The sequence below is a fragment of the Chiloscyllium punctatum genome, chromosome 39 (assembly GCF_047496795.1).
Source record: "Chiloscyllium punctatum isolate Juve2018m chromosome 39, sChiPun1.3, whole genome shotgun sequence".
Classification (NCBI taxonomy): domain Eukaryota; kingdom Metazoa; phylum Chordata; class Chondrichthyes; order Orectolobiformes; family Hemiscylliidae; genus Chiloscyllium; species Chiloscyllium punctatum.
This window is the reverse complement of record NC_092777.1, coordinates 69281749-69304432: the sequence shown is the minus strand read 5'-3', so window position 1 is coordinate 69304432 and position 22684 is coordinate 69281749. Positions and strand designations below refer to the sequence as shown.

The 22684-nt window shown below is 51.1% G+C and overlaps 1 protein-coding gene across 1 annotated transcript; it reads right to left on the bottom strand.

Annotated features, from left to right (window-relative positions):
* Positions 1-238: 238 nt before the first annotated feature.
* Positions 239-21562, bottom strand: dgke (diacylglycerol kinase, epsilon). Its single transcript, XM_072559032.1, is given in 11 exon segments — positions 239-1800; positions 2373-2484; positions 6223-6350; positions 8242-8313; positions 12413-12526; positions 12961-13009; positions 15566-15723; positions 17285-17428; positions 19102-19221; positions 20767-20808; positions 20810-21562. Coding segments are annotated over 11 exon segments (1776 nt in total). The 5' UTR covers positions 21473-21562; the 3' UTR covers positions 239-1626.
* Between the last annotated feature and the right edge of the window lie 1122 nt (positions 21563-22684).

Below are 22684 nucleotides of genomic sequence, written 5' to 3'. Positions count from 1 at the left end.
AGATCTCACTGGCAGGCAAGAGTGCTAGAGGTGGGAACCCTCAAGACATTTAAGAACTACAGAGGTGAAGCTTGAAAGGCCATAGCATCAAGGCTACAGACCAAGTGAGGGAAAGTGGGATTAAGATTGATAGACATTTGATGGACAGCACTGCCACAATGGGCCAAAGGGTCTCTTTCCATGCTGCTAAACTCTGACTCTATATATTAACCTGGAGCAGAAGACAAAAGATAAACTCTTTCAGAGCTAGTCCCAAATTTATTTCACATTATTGATGTCACAAAGTTTGACCACGATCAGGACATTAATCTTCCCTCCCCATTTACACATATTACAATAGATGGAATGAGAACACTTAACATCACACCTCCCAGAAGCAACGGAAGATAAAAATGTGACGTGGAAACAATGTTCGGAATCAGTAAAGGAGACAGAATATGGTTTGAGAGCAGCATCAGTCCCATCGTGATCAGGATGGAACTGGGGTTAACAGCTCAGTACAGCCCAACCATCACCCCCTGCTCCATTCCCCTAATCCCCAGGAGCAGCCTCACTTCCTGACCCCCACTGATGAGGGGCTGTGAGGGCTGGGGTATAGCAGAACCTGAAGCCTAGTGCCTCTCGGTTCTGCACTTTCCTGAAGGTCACAAACAAAGCTTGAGCTCAGACTTGACCCGGAGTCACCTCTCAGGCAGTTAAAATCACTCTCTGTCTTTACATCAAGGCTGAGACCTGTTTTAATATCTCCCCATGTGGCTCGGGGTCAAAATGTGTTTGAGAACAGTTCCTGGGAAGCAGGTTGGGACTTTTCATTTGGTTACGGAATACAGAAACATTAATCTGTCTTTAGTCAGTGTCGACCTGCAACTCAGACAGTGTCAGCTATCAGCAGTGCAATCCAGACTTCTACAATAAGAATATGGATGAAGCAGTAATAATGACCACAGTAAACAGCCACAGTGCAAAGACTCAATTAGGTCCAGAATCTGTGCAAACACAGCAAGACAAAAAATATACTGTAAACCACATCAAAGATCCAGAAATAACAACTTCCAAAAACAGAAAGGTGGTCTAGGGGAGGGACAGTGAAAATTAAACCAATTCACTATCTGCTGGAAATCACTGATGTGGGGGAGCTGCATCAACTAAACAGGCCAGTGGCGGGGAGCAGGCAGGAACATTCTGCTGCCTTTGGTAAATGTCGTACTTGGGAAGATAACATACTTTAATCCTGACCCTGTCCTCATCAAACACTTCCAGGACAGGGGCAGCATGGGGTTAAATTCAGAGTAAAGCTCTCTCTACAAAAGAACTCAAATTACTTGCAGATATCATCAGAAATCCTTCCCCATCCGATTCCTGTTGTCCCTCCAATGTCCTGCATGGATCAACTTCCCCTATCCCACGAAGGAATCGTGTTGCCCCAATCCCAAGGATCAGGGGCTTCCCCAGCCCCAGTGCTCACACTCCCTCCCTCCAGCGCTCATGAATCACAGTATCTGATGTTTCTTGGCTGCTATTCACCATTCAAGCTGAGAGGAGTAAAGTTACTCTGGTAAAGTGCATCTTTCCCAGTTGAGAGGCAGTTTGGACAGGATTGCCTCTGTACCATTCTGAACGTTGGTGTCAGCTTTCCACTGTGCCTTGTGCTGATGCACTCTGGACATCCTCCTCTGGTTGTCGTTTTGATGGTGAGATCATCAGAGCTTGGGTTTTGTGAGTGATGACAACAGAACATGGTCCCTGAACCCAGGGTTCCCCATCAACCTGCATGGGCATCACCGAGTTCTTCAGAATCAGCTGGGAGAAACAAAGAAACAAATTCAACCCAGCAGCAGCAACTGAGCACTGCCCCCCGCTCCCCCTGAAAGACCCTGCCCCCCCCGCCCCCCCCAGAAAACCAGCCCTACTCCCTCCCAGAAAATCCAGCAACGCCCTACACTCCACCCACCTGCCTGGGAAAACTGGCCCCTCCCTTTCCTGGAAAATCCAGCATCGCCCATCCCCTCTCCACTTCCCCCTGCCCTCTGGAAAACCAGCCCTTCTTCCTCCTGGAAAATCCAGCATCGGCCCTGCACCCTTAGCCCCACCCAGCCCAAAACCTGGCCCCTCTCCCTCCCGGAAGGCCAGGCACGGATCCCCCCACTCCCGGAAAGCCAGACATGCTGACTGCATGCCCCTAAGAAACCAAACATCCTGAAGGAAAAAATATATATATATACACACCCAAACACCATGGCATACAGCACCCACTTCCGCCTGCATCATCATGGACTCAAGCTGCAGTGGTGACTGCTGTCAGGAAAGCCCTGTTTTGGCATTGTTTCTGCCACCACAGAGTGCTCTTCAGGCTCTGAGAGGTATGTACTTACTCTGACAGTGTAGGCTTGGCCCAGGCGTACTGGGTTGGCCAGTTTCACGTGGATCTGAGCACAATGGAATGAGCCATAAACACCAACTACTTCCAACAGCCCGTCACTATGACTGTAAGGTAGAAGGACACAGAATATATTCAGCTCAATTCACTGAAACAGCCACATTGGACACGCTGCCATTACTTTACATCCTACAGAACAATGACATATTATCAACTTATACAGATGTACAACATAGAAACAGGACCTTCAGTCCAATTCATCCATGCCAACCAGATATCCCAAATAAATCTAGTCCCGTTTGCCAGCACCCGGCCCATATCCCTATAAACTTTCCCTATTCATATACCCATCTAAATGGCTTTTAAATGTTGTAATTATACCAGTCTCCACCACTTTCTCTGGCAGCCGATTCCACACACACCACCCTCTGTGTGAAAAGGTTGTACCTTCAGTCCCTTTTAAATCTTTCCCCTCTCACCTTAAACATATGCCCTCTAGTTTTAGATTCAATCACGTCAGGGAAAAGATCTTGTCTGTTTACCCTATCCATGCCCCTCATGATTTTATTAACCTCTCAGCTCCAACATTCCAGGGAAAATAGTTCCAGTCTATTCTGCCTCTCCTGATAGTTCAAGCCCTCTAACCCCGACAACATCCTAGTAAATATTTTCTTGGCAACATCTGCCTGGATCCCATGTAATCTGACTACCACTCAGTCTACCTTGTTGAACCCTGTCAAAAGCCTTGCTAAAGTTCATTTAGACAGTGTCTATTATTCTTCTCTCATCTATCTTTTTGGTCTCTTATTTTAATTTCTATTTTTCCCCATTTATTTAACCCCTTGTTTCTCCTTTGCTGAATCTCCTTTGCTCACAGTCCTCAAGCTTGCTATTTTTCTAAGCAACTTTATATGACTCCTGTCTGGAGCTAATACTGTCTGAAATATCCTTTCTTATCCACAGTTGTGCCATGTTTCCTGTCGTGTGCTTTTGCCTGAGAGGAATGTATAACTGCAGTGATTAATGCATTTGTTCTTTAATATTATCCATCACCTATCCATTATCATGCTGTTTAGTGATGATACAGAGTCTATTGTGACCAGATCATCACTCAGACCTCGCCATTTCCTGTGTTTAGTATGAGGATCCTAGTTTTGGATTGGAAAACATCACTTTCTACCCCGATAGAGAATTCTTTGGTTCTGTCCCTTCAGCTGGGGAAATGGAGGAAACATCTAGATGTGGAGCCTAATGTTCTGCTGTCTGGACTTGCACATGGCGCTATCGTGACAGTTGTGATTGTCCTGGCTCAACACCACGATATGGCAATTGCAGACTTGATAAAAGGAAAAGTGAGAGAGGAAGGATTTCATTGGTGCCTTTTCAAAAAATTCATTCATTAGTATTGCTGGCCTGAACGTACATCAGTCACGGAATCATACAGCATGGAAACAGATCCTTTAGCCCATCTAGTCCATGCCCAAATTCCCCAACTAAACTAGTCCCACCTGCCTGTGTTGGGCCATATCCCTCGAGACTTTTCTTATTCATGTACCTGTCCAAATGTCTTTTAAATGTTGTAACTGTACCTGTATCTACCACTTCCTCTGGCAGTTCATCCCACACATGAACCAATCTGTGTAAAAAGATTGCCCCTCATGTCCTTTTAAAAAGTTCTCCTCTCATCTTAAAATATACATCCTAATTTTGAACTCCTCCACCCTAAGACAAAGACCCTTGCTATTCACAATCTGTCATGGTGGGATCCAAACCCATGACCCCAGAATATTACCCTGAGAGTCCAGTGACATAGCACCCACATCATCACTTCCCTGTTAATGGTGCTGTTTGAGAAGTGTTTCTATTCTAGTCTGTGTTTTGTCTTGAACAATTGCAGGGGTCATGCTGAGGATAGGTTTGGTTTAACCAGCCTTTGATCAGTCCTTGCTTTCATTACAAAACCAAACCACTGCCCGTGCTGAAAATCTAAACCAAACAGGAATGCTGGAAATACTCAGCAGTTCAGAAAGTTATTGAGGAGAGAGAAATGGAACATTCCAGCTCAGTACCCTTTCAATGGAACAGGCTTCAGTGGGCCCTTTTGATTCAACAATTCCTAAGTCAGTCCCAACATTGAGGGGGAGTTGGTTGCAGAGTTGGGGGTTTTGAATCTAGTTGTGATTTTGAGTCAGATTGAAGTAGTGACATGGAACCAGTTAAGGAGTTTGCATTGAGATAGGAAAGCTGGCAGTTGTGGTTTCTGGAAGATGACGTTGACTCAAGTCTTTGGGGATAGTCAACATGGCTTTGGGAGGGAAATCATGTCTCACTAACTTAAGTGAGTTTTTGAAGCAGTAACAAAGAGGGTTGACGAGGGCAGAGCGATGGATGTAATCTATATGGACTTCAGTAAGGTGCTCAATAAGGTTCCTCATGGGAGACTGATTAGCAAGGTTAGATCAGATGGAATACAGGGAGAACTAGCCATTTGGATATAGAATTGGCTCAAAGGTAGAAGACCGAGGGTGGTGGTGGATGGTTACTTTTTAGACTGGAGGCCTGTGACCAGTGGTGTGCCACAAAGACTGCTTTTCATCATTTATATAAATGATTTGGGTGTGAACAAAAGAGGTACAGTTAGTAAGTTTGCAGATGACACAAAATGGGAGGTGTAGTGGACAGTGAAGAAAGTTACCTCAAAGTACAATGGGATCTGGATCAGATGGGCCAATGGGCAAGCACATCACTCCCCAGGGCAGGACTTATACACTTAAACGTAAGGTACTGGGGAGTGTTGCTGAACAAAGAGACTTTGGAGTGCAGGTTCATAGCTCCTTGAAAGTAGGGTCGCAGGCGGATAGGATAGTGAAGGTGGTTTTCCTTTATTGGTCAGTGCACTGAGTATAGGAATTGGGAGGTCATGTTGTGGTTGTGCAGGACACTGGTTAGACCACTTTTGGAATACTGTGTTCAATTCTGGTGTCCCTGCTACAGGAAGGATGTTGTGAAACTTGAAAGCTTTTCCTACTCCCAAGAGGTGGACAATGGACAAACTGGCTAACTGTCCAGTCCTATGCATAGCTTATGTGTTCCAGTCTGTCCCAACCACAACGTGGAACACGATTCTCACCTATAACTGCACTGACACAACCTTGTTTTTCTTCTCTGCCAATCTCCTCTCCAGCTGCGATACAGAGCCAGATCACAATTAGATATCAATATTACTACCAGCTTGGCTGACCTTTCCTTTGTCAGCGATTGTGTTAGCAGTTAAACTGATATAGTCAACACTAGATTTGTTCTTTGCCAAACAACATCCTGTCCTAAAAGACCCACAAACATTTGTTAAATGATGAGAATCCCCCATCTTTACTGAAACCCACACCCCATTCCTTCAGTGATTCACCCCCAAATCACAACACTCACTCTGTACAACTCTTCTCCCCCCCCCCCCCACCATGAAGGACTGACTGACACACACACACACACTCTCCTGAAACAGCTGACTTGATCTCTGTCCCAAAAGGGTTAACTCACTCCCCCCTCTCCCCCACTGCCTGAAGGGAAACTCTCCCCTCCACTGCAGGGGTTAACTCGCTCTTGCTCTCTCTCCCCATACCCCCAAAAGGGGTTAACTCACTCACTCCCCCTCCTCAAAGGGGTGAACTCGCTCGCTCTCAACCCCAAAGGACTCACTCACTCTTCAATGTTACATTTACATGTAACATCTGTTCAGTGGTAAAGAGCACAGGCTAGTGCCACACATGTCACAGGATCCCAGCACTCAAGGTGGGACAGCATCCTCTCAGTAGCTGCTTTGAGCCTATTGTTAAAGTAGGACTTACCTGGCAGGGGGATAAGGTTTGTCCCCTGTGCCTTCCCAAAGCCGACAGCCCCCTCCCCAGTAAGCAATGTTGAGAACGATAATCCCCTCCAGTTTCGGCAATGCAATTCTTTCCCCATCCAGCTCCAACTGTATTTTGGGTGAGGTGGTACAGAAGAGAAAAAGCAAAGAAGGATAGATTGAGAGAGACAGCAGAGGCGCCTTTCTCCCCACAGGACTCATTAGAAGCAAGAGGGCCCACCAGGAGAGGGGTGACTGACAAGGGTTAGTGACAGGATGGATTCTACAAGCAAACACAGCCCACCAGGATTTCCCAGACACTTTCAGCCACTGAAATCCAGCTTTGAAGTGCTGGCATGTGAGCAATTTGCACACAGCAAGTACAGATAGACCAGAAAACCAAGATTACTCTCGTCTAGTCCCTTAAATCTGTGGGTCGTCTGATGCCTTATGTCAGTTTCAGAATTTCCAGTTTGTGGGCTCCAGCCACATTCTCTTTACCATGGACATACAATCCCCTGACACAGCCATTCCCCCATCACGATGGTCTCAGGGCACTCCACTTCCTGGAGAAAAACAGCTGAGATGTCCCCATCTACTACCTCCACCCTCCTCCACCTGGTCAAACTCAAACTCACTTTGAACAACTCCTCAAACTCCTCTCAAAGGGGTGGCCATGGGTATCTGCACAGTTTTACCTGTCTTATTGTGGGGTATGTGGAACATCCATTATTCTGGAACTACTCCGTCCACCACCCACAACTCTTTCTCTGGTATATCGATGACATCATCGGTGTTGCTTCCCTCTCTAGTCCAGAACTGGAAAAGTTTATTCATTTTGCTTTCAATTTCCACCCTGCTCTCACCTTCATCTGGTCCATCTCTGACTCCTCCCTCCCTTTCCTCAACATCTGTTCCCATTCCTGGGGATAGGCTGGTCCCCAATATCCACTACAAACCCACCAACTCCCACAGTGACCTTGATTACACATCCTCACACCCGGCTTGCAGTGAAGACTTTATTCCATTCTCCCAGTTTCTCCATCTCCATTACATTTGTTATGATGCCACTTGCAATTGGAACCGCAGAAGGTGCAACCCCTGCCTATTTACCTCCTCCCTCCTCACTATTCAAGGCCCCAGACACACCTTCCAGCTGAAGCAGTAATTTACCACTATTTCACTCAAATTAATCTAATATATTCGCTGCTCACAATGTGGTCGCCTCTACACCAGACAGAAAAAATGCAGACTGGGTGACCACTCTGCAGAATGCCTACGTTCTGTCCACAAACATGACCCATACTTCCAGCTGCCTGCCACTGTGTTCCCTGGCCATCTGCCTCAGGCTTGCTGCAGTGCTCCAGTAAAGCTCTGCACAAGCTGGAAAAATAGCAACTCATTTTCAGCTTGGGATCCCTGCAGCCTCTATGACTCAATATTGAATTCAATAATTTAAAAACCTGTACACTGCCCTCCCTGTCCTTTACTCATGCTCACACTCTGGGCCCTGGCAATGACACTGGCAGCACAGCCAACCCCTTATCACCTATTTACTGACCCCAGCATCAACCTCTTCTTATTAGTATATTATCAGCTATCCCTTTGTCTCTCTTTCTGGGCTCCCCCCAACATCTTCAGCATGTACATATTTACCAGCTTTTCCTAGCTACCAGTGCTAAAGAGGAGTCACTGGACTCGAAACTCTGTTTCTGTTCACAGATGCTGCCAAATCTGCTGAGTTTTTCCAGCAATTTGTTTTTCTTTCAAATTTCCAGCACTTTATTTTACCAGGAAGATGAATCTGGTTTTCCTGCCGGTCTGAGCCACAGGATCAGCTTGCAGGGAGTTAAAGCCTTAGATCAGTGCCCAAACCAAGCCCCTTTCCCACCAGTGTTCACACCCTCCAGTCCAGTCCACGTTATCGCTGAGCTCACCCATCACTCAAACCCAAACACTATCACCAAACCCACCTTTGCAATAAACTTGAGCTTTAAAATGCTGACAACAGGAAACTCACCTCAATCTTCTGATCCAGGTCCTTGCAAGCTTGAACTAAACAGTCTCTGGTCCCATAGAAGAAATAAACAGCCTTTTCATGAAATAAATAACAGAAATGTGAGAAATTCCAGGGCTGAATCCAGTGCAAGAATCACTGTCAATTAGCACAATGCCGACCAGGAATGCAGTCTGGAGTGAGTGATTACACCTGGATACTAGAGCTACACTACAATATATTCGTGGAGTGTGGGACAGGCAGCGAGTGGTGCACACATTGTACTGAACTAAATCCTGATCCATCCCACAGTCCTGATAGTACCATGGGAAACTTCATCTCAAGGCAAGCACAGCAGACGGTGAGATACAGAGTAAAGCTGCCTCAACACTTTTAACTTGAAACTAAAGATTGCACCACTCTTTTAAACAGAAAACAAACCCCCCACCCTACTGTCCCCATCCAACAAACTCCCCCCCACTGTCCCCATCCCCATCCAACAAACTCCCCCCTACTGTCCCCATCCCCCATCCAACAAACTCCCCCCCACTGTCCCCATCCCCATCCAACAAACTCCCCCCCACTGTCCCCATCCCCCATCCAACAAACTCCCCCCCACTGTCCCCATCCCCCATCCAACAAACTCCCCCCCACTGTCCCCATCCCCCATCCAACAAACACCCCCCCACTGTCCCCATCCCCCATCCAACAAACTCCCCCCCACTGTCCCCATCCCCCATCCAACAAACTCCCCCCCACTGTCCCCATCCCCCATCCAACAAACTCCCCCCCACTGTCCCCATCCCCCATCCAACAAACTCCCCCCCACTGTCCCCATCCCCCATCCAACAAACTCCCCCCCACTGTCCCCATCCCCCATCCAACAAACTCCCCCCCACTGTCCCCATCCCCCATCCAACAAACTCCCCCCCACTGTCCCCATCCCCCATCCAACAAACTCCCCCCCACTGTCCCCATCCCCCATCCAACAAACTCCCCCCCACTGTCCCCATCCCCCAAACTCCCCCCCCACTCTCCCCATCCCCATCCAACAAACTTCCCCCCCACTCTCCCCATCCCCCATCCAACACTACCCCCCACACCGTCCCCAACCCCCATCCAACATTACCCCCCACACTGTCCCCAACCCCCATCCAACAAACTCCCCCCCACTCTCCCCATCCCCCAAACTCCCCCCCCACTCTCCCCATCCCCCATCCAACAAACCTCCCCCCCACTCTCCCCATCCCCCATCCAACAAACTTCCCCCCCACTCTCCCCATCCCCCATCCAACACTACCCCCCACACCGTCCCCAACCCCCATCCAACATTACCCCCCACACCGTCCCCCACCCCATCCAACATTACCCCCCACACCGTCCCCCACCCCATCCAACAATACCCCCCACACCGTCCAACAATACCCCCCACACCGTCCCCCACCCCATCCAACAATACCCCCCACACCGTCCCCAACCCCATCCAACAATACCCACCCCACCGTCACCATCCCGCATACCTCCCCCCACAACCCTCCCCACTGTCCCCACCCCACATCCAACAAAACCCTCCCCACTGTCAACATTCCCCATCCAACAAACCCCCCCCCCCACGTCCCCATCCCGCAACCCCCCCCCACCGTCCCCATCCCGCAACCCCCCCCCACCGTCCCCACCCCCCATAACCCTCCCCACCGTCCCCACCCCCCATAACCCACCTCACCGTCCCCACCCCCCATAACCCACCTCACCGTCCCCACCCCCCATAACCCACCTCACCGTCCCCACCCCCCATAACCCACCCCACCGTCCCCACCCCCCATAACCCACCCCACCGTCCCCACCCCCCATAACCCAATCCCCCGTCCCCACCCCCCATAACCCAATCCCCCGTCCCCACCCCCCATAACCCAATCCCCCGTCCCCACCCCCCATAACCCACCCCCCCGTCCCCACCGCCCATAACACACCCCCCGTCCCCACCGCCCATAACCCACTCCCCCCGTCCCCACGCCCCATAACCCAAACCCCTGTCCCCACCCCCCATCCAACGATACCCCCTCCACCGTCCCCACCCCCCATCCAACGATACCCCCCTCCACCGTCCCCACCCCCCCATCCAACAATACCACCCACCGTCCCCACCCCCCATCCAACAATACCACCCACCGTCCCCACCCCCCATCCAACAATACCACCCACCGTCCCCACCCCCCATCCAACAATACCACCCACCGTCCCCACCCCCCATCCAACAATACCACCCACCGTCCCCACCCCCCATCCAACAATACCACCCACCGTCCCCACCCCCCATCCAACAATACCACCCACCGTCCCCACCCCCCATCCAACAATACCACCCACCGTCCCCACCCCCCATCCAACAATACCACCCACCGTCCCCACCCCCCATCCAACAATACCACCCACCGTCCCCACCCCCCATCCAACAATACCACCCACAGTCCCCACCCCCCATCCAACAATACCACCCACAGTCCCCACCCCCCATCCAACAATACCACCCACACCGTCCCCAACCCCATCCAACAATATCACCCACACCGTCCCCACACCCCAGCCAACAATAGCACCCACACCGTCCCCAACCCCATCCGACAATATCACCCACACCGTCCCCACACCCCATCCAACAATACCACCCACACTGTCCCCATACCCCATCCAACACAACCCCCCCACTGTCCCCACACCCATACAAAACCCTCCCCGCTGTCCCCATCCCCCGACCAACAATAACCCCCCCCCACTGTCCCCATCCTGCATCCAACAACCCCCCCGGCCCCACCCCAATCCAACAAACCCCCCCCCACTGTCCCCACCCCCACCCTACAAAACCCTCCCCACTGTCCCCATCCCCCATAACCCCACCCAATGTCCCCATCCCCATCCGACAAAACCGTCCCCATCCCCCATCCAACAAAACCCTCCCCACTGTCCCCATCCCCCATCCAACAAAACCCTCCCCACTGTCCCCACCCCATCCAACAAAACCCTCCCCACTGTCCCCACCCCATCCAACAAACCCCCCCATACTGTCCCCACCCCATCCAACAAACCCCCCCATACTGTCCCCACCCCATCCAACAAACCCCCCCATACTGTCCCCACCCCATCCAACAAACCCCCCCATACTGTCCCCACCCCATCCAACAAAACCCTCCCCACTGTCCCCACCCCATCCAACAAAACCCTCCCCACTGTCCCCACCCCCTCCAACAAAACCCTCCCCACTGTCCCCACCCCCATCCAACAAACCCCCCCATACTGTCCCCATCCCCATCCAACAAAACCCTCCCCACCCGCAATCCAACAAAACCCTCCCCACTATCCCCACCCCCCATCGAATACCCTCCCCACTGTCCCCATCCCCCATCCAACAAAATCCTCCCCACTGTCCCCATCCCCCCATCTAACACTTCCCCCCCACCCCGTCCCCATCCAACACTCCCAGGATAGACACAACACAGTTTTAGACATCCTTCCAGACATTGCCAAGAACTGTGCAGTTATGTCCATCTTTCTAAAAGTTTCTAACACCAGTGTCACAGTTGGACATGTGGCAGATTGGTGCTGACTGTCACTATTCAATGAAGAGGCAGACTGTTGATTTTATTCACAGAATTACATAGAACAGTGCAGTGTCGTACAGGACCTTCGGCCCTCGATGTTGTGCCAATCTTTAATCCTACTCTAAGAACAGACTAACCTACATACCCTTCATTTTACTATCATCCATGTGCCTATCCACAAGAGGCTTAAATGTCCCGAATGTCTCTGACTCTCCTACCACCGCTGGCAGTGCATTCCACACACCCACCACTCTCTGTGTAAAGAACCTGCCTCTGACATCGCCCCTAAACCTTCCTCCAATCACCTTAAAATTATGCCCCCTTGTGATAGCCATTTCTGCCCTGGGGAAAAGTCTCTGACTATTTATCGATGCCTCTCATTAACTTGTACACCTCTATCAAGTCACCTCTCATCTTTCTTCACTCCAATGAGAAAAGCCTTAGCTCCCTCAACCTTTCTTCATAAGACATGCCCTCCAGTCCAGGCAGCATCCTGGTAAATCTCCTCTGCACCCTCTCTAAAGCTTCCATATCCTTCTTATAATGAGGTGACCAGAACTGAACACAGTATTCCAAGTGTTATACATGGAATTGCTCACCTTATTAATAATCCGATTGGAGAAAAGGAAAGGGCTTTGCTGCCTGCATTCATGGAAGTTCAGAGCCATAAGCGCATCTGGTCCAATGGAGAAATAATTGTTCATAGTGTAAATCTAGGGAACAAGAATGGGAGCAGAGAACAGCGTAATCAGACAGCCTATAAGACAGGGCTTCTACTGAGACAGCGGGAACACACAGTGCTACAGGCCATTGACTGCAATCCAGATAGAGAGAGAGAGACAGAGAGAGAGAGAGAGAGAGAGAGAGAGTGTGAGAGAGAGAGAGAGCTGGAGACGGAGCGTGGGGGAGAGATGGGAAGGGGCAGAGAGAGAGAGAGAGAGAGAGTGTGAGAGAGAGAGAGAGTGTGAGAGAGAGAGAGAGAGAGAGCTGGAGACGGAGGGTGGGTGAGAGATGGGGAGGGGCAGAGAGAGAGAGAGATACATAGAGAGAGTGGGGAGGGAGAGAGAGAGGGGGAGAGCGAGAGAGAGAGAGAGCGCGCCTGCTTCTTTGATGTATGGAGGGGGAGGATGTTGGATGTGATTGTTACCTTGGGCCTATGGAAGCTGTAAAACCCCTTTGTCACCCGCACACTCCATCTGTGGGGAGAATTGGAAACATTGAATTCATTATTGGAAAGCAATTCAATCCTTATTCCACAAGATTTCCTCTCCTGAACACACTGCTTGGATGGTTTCATGCAGGTAATGTGTAACTTGTGACACCCAGGGATTTCAGTGTTGCCTGCCCAGATACTAGTTGCTTTCCAGACACAGAATTAATGTTCATTTCAAGCTCACAAGGTGAGCAAGTGATAGTGAATACTAAGCAAGTTCATCGATCTGATATACTTGGCTCTTTCTCTCTGACCCAGCCCTTGATGTTGCTCCGACTTGTGAACTAATCTAAGCCCATCCCCCTACGATACCCCATACATCATCCATGTGTTTATCCAAGGATTGTTTAAATCTCCCTAATGTGGCTGAGTTAACTACATTGGCAGGTAGGGCATTCCACGCCCTTACCACTCTCTGAGTAAAGAACCTGCCTCTGACATCTGTCTTAAATCTATCACCTCTCAATGTGTAGCCATGCCCCCCGTACAAGCTGACATCATCATCCTAGGAAAAAGACTTTCACTGTCTACCCTATCTAAACCTCTGATCATCTTGTATGTCTCTATTAAATCACTTCTTAGCATTCTTCTTTCCAATGAGAACAGACCCAATTCCCTCAGCCCTTCCTCATTAGACCTTCGCTCCAGACCGGGCAACATCCTGGTAAATCTCCTCTGCACCTTTTCCAATGCTTTCACATCCTTCCTGTAATGGGGCGACCAGAACTGTACACAATATTCCAAGAGAGGCCGCACCAGCGTTTTGTATAGTTGCAGCATGATATTGTGGCTCTGGAACCCAATAGCTCTACCAATAAAATCTGACACACCGTATGCCTTCTTAACAGCACTATCAACCTGGGTGGCAACTTTCAGGGATCTACGTACGTGGGACTCCAAGATCCCTCTGCACATCCACACTACCAAGGATCTTTCCATTGACCCAGTATTCTACCATCCAGTTATTCTTCCCAAAGTGAATCACTTCACGTTTGTCTGCATTGAACCCCATTTGCCACCTGGTAAAAACAATGACTGCAGATGCTGAAAACCAAGTACTGGATTAGTGGTGCTGGAAGAACACAGCAATTCAGGCAGCATCCAACTAGCAGCGAAATCGACGTTTCGGGCAAAAGCCCTTCATCAGGAATAAAGGCAGTGAGCCTGAAGGGTGGAGAGATGCTTTCCTAACTGTTCTCTCATCTTGGAAAATCCAGCTCCTCCAAAACTCTTCTGTTTTGGCAGCACAGTGGTTCAGTAGTTAGCACTACTGCCTCACAGCTCCAGGGACCTGGGTCCAATTCCTGCCTCTGTGACTGTCTGTGTGGAGTTTGCACATTCTCCCCGTGTCTGTGTGGGTTTCCTCCGGGTGCTCCGGTTTTCTCCCACAGTCCAAAGGTGTGCAGGTTAGATGGATTAGCTAAAGTGACCATATTGTCCAGGCTAGGTGGGTTAGCCATGAGGAATGCAGGGTTATGGGGGTAGGTCTGGGTGGAATGTTGTTCAGAGGGTCAGTATGGACTTGATAGACTGAATGGTGTAGGATTCTATGATTCTATTGTATATAATGTTGCAGCAAGTGTCTTTCATCCAACCCCTACCTTGTTGTCCATCTCCAACCCACAAGCTTTTAAATCCTTTGGTGGCTCTGTCCCTCCCCAGTTATCGGTTGTATTCCTACAAAACGGACAGCCACCACACTGAACAGATAATTCACGCAACACAGACCTCTGTGACATATCACCTCTCCCAGCTTAGGTTCCCTTATTTAAGGAAGCATATCATTTAACCGGAGGCAGTTCAGAGAAAGCTCACTAGGACGATTCCCAGAATGGAGAGATTGTCTTAGGAGCAAAAGTTCAACAGGTTGGGACTCTACTGACTAGAGTTTAGAAGAATGAGAGGTGAACTCACTGAGACATAAAGGATCAAAGGGCATAAGGTAATCAATGAGAGGATGTTTCCTCTCATGGGAGAGTCTAGGACCACAGGGAATCGTCTCAGAATAAACGGGTGTGAATCTAAGACTGAGATACAGAGGAATTGCTTTTCTGAGGGTTAAGAGTTTTTGCCATAGAGATTTGGCGGGGGTACAATCCCTGTGTATATTTAAGGCTGACATCGACAGATTCTTGATCTGTAGAGAAACCAAGGGTTATTTATAGGTAAAAGGCAGGAAAGTGGAATGTTGGACCAACCATGATCCTGTTGAATTGTGCAGCAGATCAGACTGGCCAGTTGCCTATTCCTGCTCCTATTTCTTATGGTCTTAACCATCCCCCCTCCCCCCACCACCCCCAGCAGCCATCTCTTAATTGACCCAGTTGCCTCCCTAAATCCCACTGCCGCACCCTAATGATCTTCTTTCTTTAACAGGCTCTTTAAAACTCACTTAGGCTAAAGTGTTAGTTACTGCTCCACACATCCCCACCACGTGGCAATGTCTTTACGCAGGTTAGCCACAGGATGTACTCTGGGACATCTTTCCTACAGAAAAGCTGATTCCTGATGTTATTCAGCTAGCTAACCCAGAACTCACCGATCTAATTTGGTTACCTCCCCGTCTAGAACACTCTGAAGAATCTCTTCGGTTGTGATGTCACCAGTGTATCCAGCTCCCCAGCCGAGTGTGTTTGACAAATCATTGCCAGTTCCCAGAGGGAGAACAGCAACATATGGAATGGACTGCTCCTGTCCCTGAACAAAGACAACATCAGGTTTAATTGCCAATGCTCACATGAGTTTGATCAGAATCAAGCACTACCAATAAGATGCACAGTACTGACTTTCAGTAATTGTCTACTATAAATTACAACTCATACTTATCCAAAATAGAATTTGCAACTTGTGCTGTCCCTGTTTTGGGAGTGTTTGATAGAGAAAGTATACAGAGAGCTTTACTCTGTATCTATCTCCTTGCAATACCTGTTCTAGGAAAATTTGATGGAACGAGGTAGAGGGAGTGTTGCTTTCAGTTTAAAATCCATCCGGAAGTCCAAGCTTTACTCTGGATCTAACTCTGTGCTGCAATTGTCCTGGGTGTGTTTGATAGAGAAAGTATAGATGAAACCTTACTTTCAGTTTAATAGAGTTAGCTTTTCTTTCAAATGAAAAGAATAATAGAAGCTTTACTCTGAGGGAATTGAATGCAGCTGAAAAATGTGTTGCTGGAAAAGCGCAGCAGGTCAGGCACCATCCAAGGAGCAGGAGAATCAACGTTTCAGGCATAAACTCTTCTTCAGGAGAAGTCTCACTTTCTCCTAGTCAATTTTAACCTACTGCGAATTCTCTTGCAAGGACGCCTTCCTTGAAGAAGCTCTCCTGCTCCTTGGATGCTGCCTGACCTGCTGCGCTTTTCCAGCAACACATTTTTCAGCTCTGATCTCCAGCAGCTGCAGTCCTCCCTTTCTCCTAGGGAATTGAATGCACCATAGCTAAGTTTACAGGTGACACTAAAGGCACATTGCTAGAGGGATACATACAGTTCATAGAGAGATTTTGATAGAGTTTGTAAGTGAGCAAAATATCGACAAATGGAGTATAACGTGGGAAGAAATTAAGTTTTTCATTTTGGAAGGTAGAACAAAAGAACAACTGCCGAAAGCTGTAACACAAAGGGACTTCAGATACACATGAAACAAAGAAAGCTAGCACTTAGGTGCAGCAGGTAATCAGGAAGACTAAAACACGGCCCTTACTTCAAAGGGATTGGAATATAAGACGAGGGAAGTCTTACCACAACTGTACAAGATACTGGTGAAATGACACCTAGAACACAGGTTTAGTCCCTTTGTTTAAGGAAATCATTCCATTGGTGGCAGTTCAGAGACATTACATTAGGATGATCCCTGGTCTGGTCTTATGAGAAAAGGCTAAACAGATTGGGACCCTACTCACAGGAGTCTAGAGGACAGAGATGATCCCATTGAGACATACAGGATTCTTCAGGGACTTGACAGGGCAAATGCTGACAGGATAAAGGAGTGCCAATTTAAGACTGAGATGAGGAGAAATTCCTTCTCTGAGGGTTGTCTCTCTTTGGAACTCCTTGCCACAGACAGCTATGGGGTCAGAGTCCTTGCATATATTTAAGGCTGAGATAGGTAGATTCTCAGTTAGGAATCAAAGGTTATGGAGCAAGGACAGGAAACTGGATGTGAAGTAAGCCAGATCAGCTGTGATGCTATTGAATGGCAGAGCAGGCTTGAGGGGCCAAAGAGAGTATTTATTTGTTCCCATTTATTATGAGCTTTCATACCTTATACTTCATGTCATCAATGGCGTCCAGCACCCAGCCCACTGTCCCATCTCCCCCACAAACCAGCACTCTCGTTTTGTGGCTCGGTAGAAGTGTACACAACTGCAGAGCTTTGTACGGAGTCGTGGAATCAAGATCAACAACCTGCAGAGGCACAACGCACACATTCAGGCACAATTTCAGCAACTCCTCATGCACACATCATCCACCAGAGAGAGAGAGAGAGACAGGAATGTACACACACACACAGACACAGGCACACACACACAGACACAGGCACACAGACACACGCACACACAAATCAATGTCGCCCTCACAATGCAGACAGAGAGAAGCAACTCACCCACTGCCCCTGCCAAAAGAAAAGTTAAGCACCCTTCATTTTGAATCCAATTTCCCTTGGCTCCTATGAGGTTTCAATTATCTGACCAGTCTGCTGATGCAACCTGGTCAAACATCTCATTAAAATCCAAGTAAACCACATCACCTCAAACACAGCAAAAATTTAATATTTTCATTACGTGATTTAAATGCATTAAAATGTCAATTATTTTGAGTTTTTTTTATCAGTGGCATTTCTGTGCATCTGAAGGGTGTAATAAATAACTTGTAAGCATTTCTGAGTCCATGGTTATACTTTTGGAAACAAAGTAGGAGAAAGCCTTCTTGACAAATGATGTTTTGTTTGTGTAGGTTGGGAGAATTTTACAATCAAAAATGGTAAACATTGTGCATTAGATCCCAGGTTGGAAGGTCAGGAATTGATTTATGTAGATTGTTTAGAATTGTTAAAAATAGGCTACCTTAGAATCACAGAATCCAAGAAGTGAAGAAGCAGGCCATTCGGCCTATCAAGTCCATGCTTACCCTCTGAAGAGCATTCCACCAAACACACCCCTCTACCCTATCCTTGCATTTAGCATGGACAATCCACCTAACCTGTACATATTTTGACTGTGGGAGGAAACCAGAGGAATCCCACACAGACATGGAGAGAATGTGCGAACTCCACACAGACATTCACCCGAGGTTGGAATCAAATCTGAGTCCCTGGCAAAGGGAGGCTGCAGTACTAACCAATGAGCCAACACGCTGCCAACATTAGGGTTTTAGTAAAAGCTCCAGATCAGACGTATTTGGTTAAAACACTGAGTGAGTTACTTGAAGCTCAGCAAGTTTGGAGTTCTGTTATATGAAGGACGCCGAAAGACTGCATCAATTCTGAAGGCTAGGAGCTGAACAGCACAGCGAAAAGGAGGGATGATAAAGAAAAGAATTCCTTATGGGGTGAGTAACATTTCAAAATCTTTAAATATATGAGTGATGTAATTATTTGGTTTTGATTTATAAACTTGCCTTATTGTGAAAACAGAATCTGCAGCCTTGTATGCTTCTTTTCTGTTTCAGTGAGAAGCTATCTTGTTAAAACCAAAAAAAAACAGGTGATCTATCAAGCCAGATTTCAGTCTGGGAATAATATCATCCGGAGTCATAACAACAGCACCCTTAATATAATGAGGCAGAGATGAGACACTTCAAAAAAATATGTGAAAACAATTAACACCATCCACATAAAGAGATAAGATTAGTTTTAGTGAGCATCTTAAAAGAGGAAAATAATAAATCCCTCACCACCAGCACAAGATGAGGGGAACACTATGACATGATATTCCCCCCAAAAGCAAGTTACTCATTCATTGTTGTAACTTGGATCTTCAAAACTGACCACATGTAAAGTTGAAAAGCCAGATAAGGTGCTGCTGATGTTCCTTTCATTCACCTGTCAATCATGAAGCTCCCACAGATCCAAATATTACCTGAATGGGATTAAGGAGTGTTTGAAATTCTCCCATCAGATCCTGAGCCATGTTGTTTCCACTGCGAACATTCGCCAGGACCAGAATTGGGCTCCAGTTTTCTGGGCACACATAGGAGAACTGTAGAAAGGAGTAGTGTAGAAGCACGTTAGTGCAGAAATCAGTGCACACCGACCAGCATCAAATTACAAAGATGTTCACACAATTTGAATTCAGATTGGAATGCTGGATAATGGAGGGAGGTGGTGGTTGGGTGGGAGAAGGACGACGGTGGGGGGGGGGGGGAACGACGACGACGACAACGACGACGACAACGACGGGGGGGGGGGGGGGGGGGACGACAGGAGTGGGGGGGAACGACAGGAGGGGGGGGGAACGACAGGAGGGGGGGGGAACGACGGGGGGGGATGAGGGGGGGAGGAGGAGGGGGGTGAGAAGGGGATGGGGTAAAAAGGGGATGGGGGGGTGAGAAGGGGATGGGGGTGGGGGGTGAGAAGGGGATGGGGGTTGAGGGGGTGAGAAGGGGATGGGGGTTGGGGGGGTGAGAAGGGGATGGGGGTTGGGGGGTGAGAGGGGGTTGGGGGGGTGAGGAGGGGATGGGGGGGTGAGGAGGGGATGGGGGTTGGGGGGGTGAGAGGGGGTTGGGGGGGTGAGGAGGGGATGGGGGGGTGAGGAGGGGATGGGGGCAGATGAGGGGGGATGGTGGTGGGGGTTGAGGGGGAATGAGTGGGGAGGAGGGGGGATGATGGGGGGCGGGATGATGATGTGGGGGGGGATGATGATGTGGGGGGGGGGATGATGATGTGGGGGGGGGATGATGATGTGGGGGGGGGATGATGATGTGGGGGGGGGGATGATGGAGGGGATGATGGGGGGGGATGATGGGGGGGGGATGATGGGGGGGGGATGATGGGGGGGGGGGATGATGTGGGGGGGGGATGATGGAGGGGGGAGATGATGGAGGTGGGGGATGATGGAGGGGGGAGATGATGGAGGAGGGGGGAGATGATGGAGGGGGGGGGGATGATGTGGGGGGGGATGATGTGGGGGGGGGATGATGAGGGGGGGATGATGAGGGGGGGATGATGAGGGGGGGATGATGGGGAGGAGGGGGGATGATGTGGGGGGGGGATGATGGAGGGGGGGATGATGTGGAGGGGGGGATGATGTGGGGGGGGGATGATGTGGGGGGGGGATGATGTGGGGGGGGTGATGGGGGGGGTGATGTGGGGAGGGGGTGATGTGGGGGGGGGTGATGTGGGGGGGGGTGATGTGGGGGGGGGGGTGATGTGGGGGGGGGGTGATGTGGGGGGGGTGATGGAGGGGGGGATGATGGAGGGGGGGGATGATGGAGGGGGGGGGGATGATGAGGGGGGGGGGGATGATGTGGGGGGGGGATGATGAGGGGGGGATGATGTGGGGGGGGGGATGATGTGGGGGGGGGATGATTGTGGGGGGGGGGGATGATGTGGGAGGGGGATGATGTGGGGGGGGGGATGATGTGGGGGGGGATGATGTGGGGGGGGGGATGATGTGGGGGGGGGGGATGATGTGGGGGGGGTGGGGGATGATGTGGGGGGGGGTGGGGGATGATGTGGGGGGGGATGATGTGGGGGGGGATGATGTGGGGGGGGGGATGATGATGTCCGGGGGCCGCACGGGTACCTGGCTGAGCTGCTCCCCGGAGGCCGGCCGCCGCTGCCTCCTTCCGCCGCTGGGCCATGTAGAGATACCGCGGGGGGATGATGGCGCGGCGGAGCGGGCCCAGGTCACAGGAAAGCCCGAGCTCCCTGACACAGTCATCATGGGCCACCCGCTGGCACCACACACAGCGGTAATCACACAGCCGGGGCTGAGAGCCGCACTGAACACCACACACCGAACACGAGTTACAGATCGGCAGGTTCCCGCGGACCCACTGGTGGGCCTGGGCCTGGGCCTGGGCCTCGCGCTCGGCCGGACACGGCTGCACTGCCTCCTTACAGCGGAGCCGGCGCTCGGCCCGGGCCAAGCAGGAGTCATCGACACAGAGGCCGCAGCGAGGGCAGTAGGAGCCGCGGAGAGTGGCCTGGCCGCACACGCTGCAGTAAGTGGGCCGCGTGAACAGGTCGGTGTAGCGCCAACTGTGCACCGAGGCTCCGGGCCATGACCCCAGGCCTAGGCCTAGGCCCAGACCTGGGCCTCTCCTGAGAGCCTCCTCCCGCCGGGCCCTCCTCACGCTGCACCACAGAGTGAGTAAGACGGGCAGTAACACGGCGGCTGCCGTCCACACCAACAGCCTGTACTCTCCACAGGCCCAAACTGAAGCCTCGGCCTCGGCTTCACCCTCTCCCGCCGGACGGGCCTCCTCCTGGGAGCCGGCTCCAGCCATTCGCCTGGCCCGGCCCGGCCGGGCCCCACCGCGGGACACGCTCAGGAAGCGGCGAGGGCGCGCACTGCGGGAACGACAGGAGGCGCGCGCCCGGCACGCGCTCGATTCAAACCGCCCTCGCGGACGGGAGACCGTTACAGCCCAGAGAGGGGCATCCGACAGGGGGGAGGGGAGAGACCCTCCGACAGTGCCCACTCCCTCAGCACTGACCCTCCGACAGTGCGGCACTCCCTCAGCACTGACCCTCCGACAGTGCCCACTCCCTCAGCACTGACCCTCCGACAGTGCCCACTCCCTCAGCACTGACCCTCCGACAGTGCCCACTCCCTCAGCACTGACCCTCCGACAGTGCCCACTCCCTCAGCACTGACCCTCCGACAGTGCCCACTCCCTCAGCACTGACCCTCCGACAGTGCCCACTCCCTCAGCACTGACCCTCCGACAGTGCCCACTCCCTCAGCACTGACCCTCCGACAGTGCCCACTCCCTCAGCACTGACCCTCCGACAGTGCGGCCCTCCCTCAGCGCTGACCCTCCGACAGTGCCCACTCCCTCAGCACTGACCCTCCGACAGTGCGGCGCTCCCTCAGCACTGACCCTCCGACAGTGCGGCGCTCCCTCAGCACTGACCCTCCGACAGTGCGGGGCTCCCTCAGCACTGACCCTCCGACAGTGCGGGGCTCCCTCAGCACTGACCCTCCGACAGTGCGGCACTCCCTCAGCACTGACCCTCCGACAGTGCGACACTCCCTCAGCACTGACCCTCCGACAGTGCGGGGCTCCCTCAGCACTGACCCTCCGACAGTGCGCACTCCCTCAGCACTGACCCTCCGACAGTGCGACACTCCCTCAGCACTGACCCTCCGACAGTGCGGGGCTCCCTCAGCACTGACCCTCCGACAGTGCGGCACTCCCTCAGCACTGACCCTCCGACAGTGCCCACTCCCTCAGCACTGACCCTCCGACAGTGCGGCACTCCCTCAGCACTGACCCTCCGACAGTGCCCACTCCCTCAGCACTGACCCTCCGACAGTGCGGGGCTCCCTCAGCACTGACCCTCCGACAGAGCCCACTCCCTCAGCACTGACCCTCCGACAGAGCCACTCCCTCAGCACTGACCCTCCGACAGTGCCCACTCCCTCAGCACTGACCCTCCGACAGTGCCCACTCCCTCAGCACTGACCCTCCGACAGTGCGGCTCTCCCTCAGCAC